This window comes from Pantherophis guttatus, chromosome 6 (assembly GCF_059756535.1).
Source record: "Pantherophis guttatus breed Tessera chromosome 6, ASM5975653v1, whole genome shotgun sequence".
Classification (NCBI taxonomy): domain Eukaryota; kingdom Metazoa; phylum Chordata; class Lepidosauria; order Squamata; family Colubridae; genus Pantherophis; species Pantherophis guttatus.
The window spans coordinates 77,521,216-77,531,630 of NC_142068.1; the positions used below are offsets into that span (position 1 = coordinate 77,521,216).

The 10,415-nt window shown below is 40.9% G+C and overlaps 1 protein-coding gene across 1 annotated transcript in view; it reads left to right on the forward strand.

Annotated features, from left to right (window-relative positions):
- Window positions 1-10,129, forward strand: part of SGPL1 (sphingosine-1-phosphate lyase 1) — a 53,702-nt gene extending 43,573 nt beyond the window's left edge. The window contains exons 10-14 of the mRNA XM_034426022.3: window positions 1,708-1,857; window positions 2,964-3,202; window positions 4,449-4,595; window positions 6,859-6,979; window positions 8,086-10,129. Of these exons, the coding sequence (XP_034281913.1) occupies window positions 1,708-1,857; window positions 2,964-3,202; window positions 4,449-4,595; window positions 6,859-6,979; window positions 8,086-8,232 (804 nt within the window). The 3' untranslated portion in view covers window positions 8,233-10,129. The remainder of the gene's footprint in view (window positions 1-1,707; window positions 1,858-2,963; window positions 3,203-4,448; window positions 4,596-6,858; window positions 6,980-8,085) is intronic.
- The last annotated feature ends 286 nt before the right edge of the window (window positions 10,130-10,415 follow it).

Consider the following 10,415-nt stretch of genomic DNA (forward strand, 5'->3'; position numbering starts at 1 on the left):
TTTTTGCTAGCTCAGGTTTTGCTAGGGACAGGTTTTTTCCAAAGATCCATGGTAGGTACTGCCAGGGGTCTAGATCAGCTTCACACTGCATCCTGTATTCCATTATATTTGATATGGTTAATTGGCTAATCAACACAGTTATAGTATGATGTATTTCATATGGTGGATGTTGAGTTGAAGTAGCAAAAAATCCGGATTTTGCTACTGAAAATAACCATGAAAAAATTAGGTATGAGAAAAGTGTTTTTTTTTTTTTTCTTTTCCCAAAATTTAAAGGAATGGTCTGTTAATGTAGATCTGCTGGTAAATGACTTTATTCACAAGAAAAGAATATTTCACTTTAAAACTGGGCACGGCTAGTCTAGTGAAGAGAAGGACCAGAGGAGACATGATAGCAGTGTTCCAATATTTGAGGGGCTGCCACAGAGAGGAAGGGGTTAAGCTATTTTCCAAAGCACCCTGAAGGCCAGACAAGGAATAATGGATGGAAACTGATCAAGGAGAGATTCAACCTGGAAATGAGGAGAAATTTTCTGACTGTGAGAACAATCAACCAATGGAACAGAAGTTGCCTACGGAAGTTGTGGGAGCTTCATCATTGGAGGCTTTCAAGAAGAGACTGGACTGCCATTTGTCAGAAATGGTGTAGGGTCTCCTGCTTGGGCAGGGGGTTGGACTAGATGACCTACAAGGTGCCTTCCAACTCTTGTTAGTCATGGCTAAAAGTCTGAGCCGTGCTAATTTAAAAGATGGTGATGGCATTGAATAGTTTTTCTAGACAATACCTGAACTTGCCTAAATACAGGTAATCCTTTGATTTACTACCATTCACTTAGTGACCATTTGAAGTTACAACGGCACTGAAAAAAGTGACCTGTGACTGTTTTTCACTCTTAGGAACGTTGTAGCATCCTCTTGGTCATGTGATCAAAATTTCAGACGCTTGGCAACTGGCATGTATTTATGACGGTTGCAGTGTCCTGGGATCGTGTGATCTTTTGCGACTTTCTGACGAGCAAAGTCAACGGGGAAGCCGGATTCACTTAACAGCCGTGTTACTAACCTAACGACTGCAGTGATTCACTTAATAAATGAGACAAGAAAAGTCATAAAATGGGGCAAAACTAGGGGTGAAATCCAGCAGGTTCTGACAGGTTCTGGAGAACCGGTAGCGGAAATTTTGAGTAGTTTGGAGAACCGGCAAATACCACCTCTGGCTGGCCCCAGAGTGGGGTGGGAATGGAGATTTTGCAATATCCTTCCCTCAGGAATGGGATGGGAATGGAGATTTTGCAATATCCTTCCCTCAGGAGTGGGGAGGGAATGGAGATTTTGCAATATCCTTCCCTCAGGAATGGGGTGGGAATGGAGATTTTGCAATATCCTTCCCTCAGGAGTGGGGTGAGAATGGAGATTTTCCAATATCCTTCCCTCAGGAGTGGGGAGGGAATGGGGATTTTGCAGTATCCTTCCCCTGCCACGCCCACCAAGCCACAGCACGCCCACAAAACCGGTAGTAAAAAAAATTTGGATTTCACCACTGGGCAAAACTCACTTAACAATTACAGAAATTTTGAGCTCAATTGTGCCCCGATTGCCAAGCACTATCTGTAAGGAATATGTTTATCAAGCTTCAAGCTCTACTAGTAGTTCACTTCTGCGACCCAAGAAGAAAATGACTTAAGTTCTTTTCCTGTCTTGATGCAGCTTGCCCTGAAATACGATATTCCCTTCCATGTGGATGCCTGCCTGGGAGGCTTCCTCATTGTCTTCATGGAGAAGGCCGGATTTCCTTTACAGGGGTGTTTTGATTTTCGAGTGAAAGGGGTCACAAGCATTTCTGCAGATACGCATAAGGTGAGCCAAGGAAGATTTGTATGATGGGAGTTGCTTTGAAACTGCGTTAAGCTGGATCGGGCATATTTCCTCTGAATTGTTTCCAAATCAGTATCATTTTTTTTTAAAAAAACACTTGTTTCTTCATTTGATTTATATAGGCACCCATCTCACTTTTATGTGACTCTAGGCAGAATATCTATGGGGATTCTTAATCATCTAGGCCATTGTTGTTCCAAAGGTTTATTTTCCAAAGGCAACTGGACTTTCTTGTGAGTGGTGTGGTGGTCTAGAGGTGGAGCTCTCGCCTCACAATCAGGAGGCTGTGAGTTCAATCCTAGGTGGAGGCAGATATTTCTCTCTCTGGGCACACTGAGAATGTATCTGCTGAACAAAAACTCCGCATTGACAACAGGAAGGACATCCGGCCAGGAAAACACCCAGCTCCATTCAGTTGCCCAGACTCCACTCCGCAAGGGATTATGGGGTCGTTAAAAGAGGATGATGATGATGATGAATTGGGCTTTCTTGTTTTTCTTTGAAAATATTTTGTTTCGCATCCAAGAAGCTTTTTCAGTTAGAACAGAAGAAGCTTCTTGGATGAGAAGTGAAACAACAAACAACCCCCCCCCCCAAGAAAGTCTAGTTGCCTTTTAGAAAAAAGCACTATTGGGGAGACTCCAGGCAGCTTAAACAATAGAATAAATAAATGAAATACACAATAAAAAAACCCCCAGAGAATAAATATATCATGGCAGTTTGTTTAAAATTGCAGCCCTACACCAAAGTACATCAATGAGAATGATTCCTGCTAAACATCAAATACTTGTCTGCTATTGAGAGCATGTGGGATTCTCCACCTTTGGAGCAAGACACAATTTGTTTTCATGACTTTACTCTTTAGAATTACTCTTCGGAAGAATTCTGAATACCTCTTAATTAAAAAACAAACAGTGGTAAGGCTTCGCCAACAGTGATAACAGCACATCTCTTATTTGATAAATCAATAGAGAATGATTTAACTTAGCAAATCTTCTAATTCCTGTTAAAGGGTCTTGGAAGCTGTCAAGGGTGATTTTGGTGGGGGGGATTATTTTGCAACTTGAATATTGGCTCTTGCTTTACAGTACGGCTACGCTCCAAAGGGCTCCTCAGTGATACTGTACAGCGATGTGAAATACCGACAGCACCAGTTCTTCATTGCTCCTGATTGGCAAGGAGGAATTTACCCCTCGCCCACTATTGCTGGTTCCAGACCTGGATGCCTTATTGCAGCTTGCTGGGCAACAATGGTGCACTTAGGAGAACAAGGTTATGTGGAAGCCACCAGGAAGATCATCTCAACTACACGGTTCATCGTATCTGAGTACGTATATGATTTCCATTTATTCTCTATATTTTATGCTTCCCTTCCTTCTCCTTTAGCAGGGTTCGGCAACCTTAAAACACTCAAAGAGCCACAAAGGTCCTAACCAGAAGCCCCCCGTTCAATTCTGGAGCCGACTGGTAGTCCGGTTCCCCCATCATAGAGTCTCCTCCTAGCGTGGCATCTTTTTTTCCTCTGCTGACCGGAAGTCTGGTTCCCCCACCATAGAGTCTCCTCCTAGCGTGGCATCCTTTTTTCCTCTGCTGACCGGAAGTCCGGTTCCCGCACCATAGAGTCTACTCCTAGCATGCCGTCCTTTTTCCTCTATCTGTCTTAACCGAAAGCCCTATCAATTGTGGAGCTGACCGGCGATGGGAAGCCGCAGCAGAGGGATGAAAGAGCCACATGTGGCTCTAGAGCTGTGGGTTGCTGACCCCCGTCCTTTAGGAATATTAGTGAAAAACCAGTCCTTTTTTGAGCACAAATAAAGATAACTCTTGCAGGGCTCTCTCTTGATGGTTGGCAGAAAGAAGAGCCGTATTGACTGAAATAGTAGAAATTAGATATGTGCAGTTCAAAAGGCTTTCATGCTTGCTCCTTCCATCTCCTTTTTTCCAAGATATTTTTCGTATTTAGAAGAAAGATAAGATTTGGAATATCGTTCAACAAAGCTCCATGAAGTAATATTTGAATTAAAAGTGGATTTTTTTAAAATCAAATATCAACTAACAATGTCTGCTAAAAGATTACATGGTACATTTGGACAGGACTGTGTGCGGCGTGGTGGTTCAGCATTTAAGATGTTGGGCTTGTTGGCTAGAAAGCTGACAGGCGAGGTTTGAGACCCAAGTGCTGCAAGATGGGGTGAGCTCCCGTTCTCACTCCAACCTAGCAATTTGATGTGGCCTCTTGTTGCAAACTCTTCATTTAAAGTCAAGTTGTTTTATAAAGTAATAATATTTCACGTTGCTTTGGATGATGTTTTGTCCTCTTGTTCTGTTCTGTGGATACATACACAGAACACAGGTCCAGGTACGTAAAGAAAGAAAATAATAATAATAAAGAAAACAACTCAGCCCCCCCCCCCCAATTTTCTCTGTTAAGACTAACTGATTCCTGGGTCAAAAAAGGGACAGCAATTATAATAAATTACAACTTTTGATAGTGGTCTTTAAACATTATAATTTACAGCATTGAATGTAACTTAGAGGACCATAGACTAAATGGACCGTATTTTCTCTTTAAGGTTGCAGAAAATTGACCACATCCGTATCATTGGCAAACCAGAGGTTTCTGTCTTTGCTTTCAAGTCTGATTCATTTGACATTTACCGATTGTCGACCCTGTTAATAGCCAGAGGATGGAATCTTAATATTTTACAGTTCCCTCGATGGTGAGTTTCTGGAATTTTTCCCCCCCACCACTTTCAGCTGAGGGAGGCAGAGCATTGGTCAAGTACCTAAAATTCTTGGATTGAGCAGACTCATGGCAAATTTGGACCTCTTGTTCCTCCAGTGGCCAGTCAGAAGTCTGTGGAAACTCACAAGGAGGAGTTCAAGACAAAACTTCCATGTTTTGTTGCATCTCAATAGCTGGAATTCAGAGATCAATTGTTTCTGATCTTGGGCTGATATACATCTGTCAGGCATACATAGCTTCGAGAGCCTTAATCCTCCATGATTTTGTCTTAATTTGTTTTACAGATCCAGACACTGGATCTGGCCGGGGCTTCCATAATTATTAGAAAGGGCGGGGGAAAATTTTCTCCATATCAGGAAATGCCTTTCTCACATCTATCCTCCAGGACATATATTGAAGTTATCAGTTTTTGAAAAACAATGCAAGAGAAAGAGATACATTCTCCCATTAGCTTTAGCTATTTTGCATGGTTTCTCATTCAGAATAACAATTTTGCGGATCAGGAGAAGGGGGAGGGGATGGTTGGCATAAGTGGCCGGCAAGCACGTGTGTGCAGCTCCATTTGCACGAGTGACATACATGTGCGCCTGCTGCTCACTCAAATGGAGCACGAGTGAGGACATGCGTGTGTTCATGTGCGCTCGCCGGGCGTTTACACGGCTTAGTTGCAAACCCCTCATGGCTCACTGGTTGAGGTCCCCTGTCTTAAAGCAACTTGTCATAAGTCGAGCACTACCTATATTGAACTTGGTCAAATTTTTCAGTTTAAATTTAAAGTCAGTTCAATTTCAAACATATTGAAAGAGAATTGGCTTTAGAAATTATTTCAATAATATTTGAGAATATTATTATTAAGAAGTTCTTGTGAATGGTGGTTGGTATTGTGACACCTGCTGAAAATAGCTAAGAGATATTTATGAACGGCCTGTGGTTCATTGTACAGTCATCTCTCCAATAGTCTGCAGCTTCTTTCTGATTTCCCCTAATTCAGTGAAGACTCAACAGAAGATACAAAGAATTCGGGTATTGTGCTTTTTTTTAGCAACAGTGCTGTTAGTTTACCAGTAAGAGAGATCTTGCCCTTAAGAAATTGTTGACAAGAAATTGTATCTCCACTCCCACTTTGCCTATAAATTTGTTGGAGAATTATGAAATTTCCTTTGTGCTTAACCTGTTGTGGCCTGCCAGTTGCCAGCTGAGCTGGAGACAGAGTTGGACGATGAGGAGGTTGGGGAGGAATTTGGGCCAGTTCTGGAGTCTGGGGAAGACCGATGGAAGCTCTGTGTCGGACGCAGAAATAGAGCCAGGGCCATCCGACATTTCCCAGCCACTGGAGAAGCAGCTGCCTTTGGAGGCTGATATGAGTGAGGAGGAAGAACAGCTGCGGCTTGTTCCAAATGCACGTATCCGCAGAGCAGTTAGGAGAGGTGAACAACAGAGGACAAGGAGTTGACTCGGGAAGCAAAGCACATGTGGATGCTGAATGGTCCCTCCCTGGCTGGGGAATAAATAGAAGGAAAGGGGAGTGGTTGTCGTAGGAGACAACCGTTCGTATTTCTGAAGATTTTGCTCATTGTGTTTCGGGCCACAAAGACTGCTTGCCGGAACTTAATTTGCAGCCTTTCATCTGGAAGCTCACGGCCTTGCAATTATCACAAGGAACTGATAAGGTCTGTTACTGCAGTTAACTCCTTGAAGGACTGTTGCCTGGACTTTTCGGTGGGTGAATGCAATTAATTCACAGGAGGTAAATAAAGAGGGGGGTTTTCGTGACAAGGAGTCTGTTTCTTGCTTCTGCTAAGGCTGGGTTAGAACAAAACCCTGGGTAAGACTCTTAAGATGACATGAAGTGAAACAGGCTTTCCAGAAAGCTGAAATTACAGTATCATAATATAATAGGCCAATGATGTTACTATTTAAAACCTTCACAGGGTCTCCTGTGTATAATTTGCATAATAAATGCAGGAAAAAAATACCCACTCCCTACAGAAAGTACACACTTCATTATAATACAGGAAAGAAATATGGTAAGCAATAACTTAAGTGTGTATTCAGATGTTGCAAAAATAGGGAACTGTCACCTTCAGTTAATTTGTAATATGGATGTGATACGCAGCCAGTGAATCAACATGATTTCTCATGCACTTTCCAGTTCTGGCTAGAGTATGATCAAGAAACAAAAGGTTCCGATTGTGAAGAAAAGTTAACATTTTACCTTTCTCTTATCTCTTTCCAAGTATTCATTTTTGCGTAACGTTGCTACAAACAGAACCTGGGGTGGCTGAACAACTGGTGAAGGATATCAGAGAGTGTGTCTCTGAGATCATGAAGAATCCAAAGGAAAAGACCACTGGCATGGTAAAAGAAATTTTGTATTTTTGTTTTTGACGTTTCCTATCATGGAAACATAGAGAGACAAAGACAGTGGCACTTGCAGTTGGTAGAAAGCAAATCAGAGAATAGGACTTAAACCCTAGACGTAGCCTGAAAAATCAGATTGGAAGTTTGGCAATCATTGCTAAGTTGACACCCAAGATCCTGTAATACCTATATTTCAGTAATACCTATATTTCAGCCGTGGGCCAAGTATTTTTATTTAGTCGACGCTGGCTAGACTGCTAGATTCATTCAAAGAGATGTCCGGTCAGACTGTAATTCACACATTTCTTTATTACATCTTAATTAGTCTACTAATTAATTGCACTGCATTTACTTTAGCTTATTGTTGAATATGTTCAGTGAGTACTAAGCTATTGGCCAGGACTAGTTAGGACGCAGAATATTTCTTTGCTTAGCAGAGTTACTTGGGCTGCCCTTCCCTTCCAGGTACGAATCATGGAATTGATTAAAGAAATAAATGATTTGAATATAAACTAGTTGGGGGAACTTACTTCTCTAGCATTACTTTATGTTAGCATGGAGGTCTTTCAGAGAAGTCTTTATCTGGGTGCGCTACAATCTGGTGCGCACTGGATGGAAATTCAATAAAGGGCTTTTTTTCAGGTTCTCTCTGTGCATAAGCATTGCCATTTTCTGTTACATCTTTTATGTTTCAGCTTTTTTTAGAATTTTTGTAGGTGGCCTGGCCTTACTACACAACCCCTTTATACCTAGGGATTTGATAACTTAAGAGAATCTGCTCGGTTTTAATGTTTTTTAAATGGCCTTTCATTTTAATCTGCTCCTGATTTTTATATGGCTTGTGGTTGTTCATTTCATAAGCATTGGATTTTATCGTTAGCTATTTTGGGCATTATTTATGCTTTTTTTTTTTAAAAAAAATGTATACTCTGTTTTATCTCGGCTGTTCACCGCCCTGAGTCCTGCTGGAGAAGGGCGGTATAAAAATCAAATCAAATCAAATCAATAAATCACAAGTAACACATTTCAGAAGCAATGTTGCGTGGAATAAACCTTATCTGATCTTTGTGTTCTGTTTTGTTTTTTTCTTCTTTTCAATTCAGAGTGCAATCTATGGTGTGGCACAAACCATTCCTGACAGAAACTTGGTTTCAGAAATTGTTGGTGGTTATTTGGACAGTCTCTACAGCACAGGTGTGGAGTCCCCCTTGACTGATACGCACATGAATGGTTCTCCAAGCCCCCACTGATTTTTAGTCATCTATCTCAGTTGTTGGATGAAGACACACTAAACAATTCAAAGGAAAGGTAATATCACTTGGAAGCGTTTCTTCTGCAGTTACAGCTCACAAGGCAGTTTGATCTGTTGGCATAACATTCCCCCTTAGGTGAAACACAGGTTCAACCCCCTAACTTAGATTGGCTGTTCAGATCTGTGAAACTTCAGGAATACTCTCTCTCTCTCTCTCTCTCCTGTAACTTCTGATAATTATTTGTATTTCTAATGATGACTCACTGCTGCCTCTAGTTGGCCAAGAAACGGCAGGCTTAAAAGGGCAATACAAGTCTGTTCCATCTTTGTTCATGCTCAGGTGTTTCGAATTACTTCAGTGGATAGATACAGATCTCTTGGTTGATGTTCACACTGAGCAGTTAATTCAACGAAAGGTTGCACATCCTTCACAGATTTTAGGATAAAGTCAGGGTGACTGGTTCACTCTGTGGGAATTTGCTCCTAATGAGAGGAAATGGATCAAAGGAAAAAAGGGACACGTCCTTCTTTCCTTGTACCTTCGGGGTGCTTTTCTCTTTTCCCTAGAATTTTTTTTTTTGACTGTGACACCCTTCCCCCTACCTTTAGTCTTTGAGCCATGGAGATCCATGAAGGTACTAAGGATAAAACGGTTCTTCCACATGTTTTGTCCTACTTTCTGTGTTAAACTACAGTAGGACAAAGCAAATTGCATTTCTTTCAGTGTCACGGTTCGAGAAGTTCAGCTTCTTCAACTTGTGTGCGTTTCCTAGTTCTGCCATTTTGTTAAGCGCCTTTATGGACTCAAAAGAGAACCAGTGACTCGGAATGTAATTATTTGGAGGACTCAGTGCTCGTTTCTCACCCGCTACACTGATTTATCAGACCCATTCTCAAGAGAGCACACACAGATTTGCCTTAAATGCTGAGAGCATCTCTACTCAAGAAGCCAAGCAGATGTTCCAATCAGCAGATGATCACCTCCATTATGGTACTACACTGAAAATAACCTCAACCTCAGGTATCATATAATCCTCCTCTTCAGTGTTTCATGACGTCTCAGTTCAGTCCACCTGTAGATAGCACTTTGCAACTGTGATTGGGATACCTGTGGTCTAGACGCTTGACCTCTAATGGGTTACAGTTCCTGCTTCTATCCCATTGTTTAGTTTGCTTCTAGAAGGAACTGTGGCTCCAGCGGGCCAAATGGCAGGCATATTTAACTTTTTATTCTAAGGCTTGAGGTGTAAAGCTAGTTTTACAGAGGTGAATGGAGAATAGTTCCATTCCGCCTTAAACTTCTTCTATAGATAAGTAGGTACTTTGCTAGATCGATCAAGGTCTCATTACATTCAGTCAGCAATAGTTCTCTAGGAAAAAAAAGGAGCATAGAATCTAATATTTTAGTGGTATAGACTCATGTTGCTTTCAGTTATTATTGTACGATCCTTTGTGACTTCAGGAGTTCAGGGTCTATGTTATGTGAATCTTTGGATTAATCATGTATCTATCTCTTCAAGGCTATCTTTCTATTTCAATTTTGAATGGAGTGAATACAAAATAATTGGATGGTTAATTGCCTAAGTCATGTATGTGTATCGACTAGCTTGAACAAAAACACAGATACGGTTTCCAAATTACATTAAGAAAGGAAAACTCGATTGCATCCCTCGTACCTATGTAATTTAAGGAACTGTTTTCATTAATGTTCTAGAACAGAATGTTAATTTGTAAGATCTTAATTTCAGTTTAATCCTGATACATGTTCAAAACTGCTTTGTTTCAATACTTAACCCATGTATACTTTGTCATGCATCTTTTACATGTTTTGGGGTTTAAAATAAACGTTATTTTCTTCCTCAACTTCCAAGTTTAAAATACTGGAAGGTAGCTTTTTCCTGTCTTAAAGAGTTTGTTTATTGGCAAGCCGACCTCATCGATCAAATTTGCCTTGGCCACCAAGATGATTAAGACCTGCATCTCTGAAATTTCTGGCAAGCTAGGTGCACTGAGATGGTTTAAAAAAAATCAAGGTGGCAATAAAAGAATAAAAGTATAGTAGTGGCCCAAATTGTGAAAACCTTTTGGGAAAAGTATATTTTTGAGGTTTGATGGCTAATAACACCACTTTTTCTTTTGAGTAGTACCATAAAATTATATATATCAGTGGAAAGATAATTT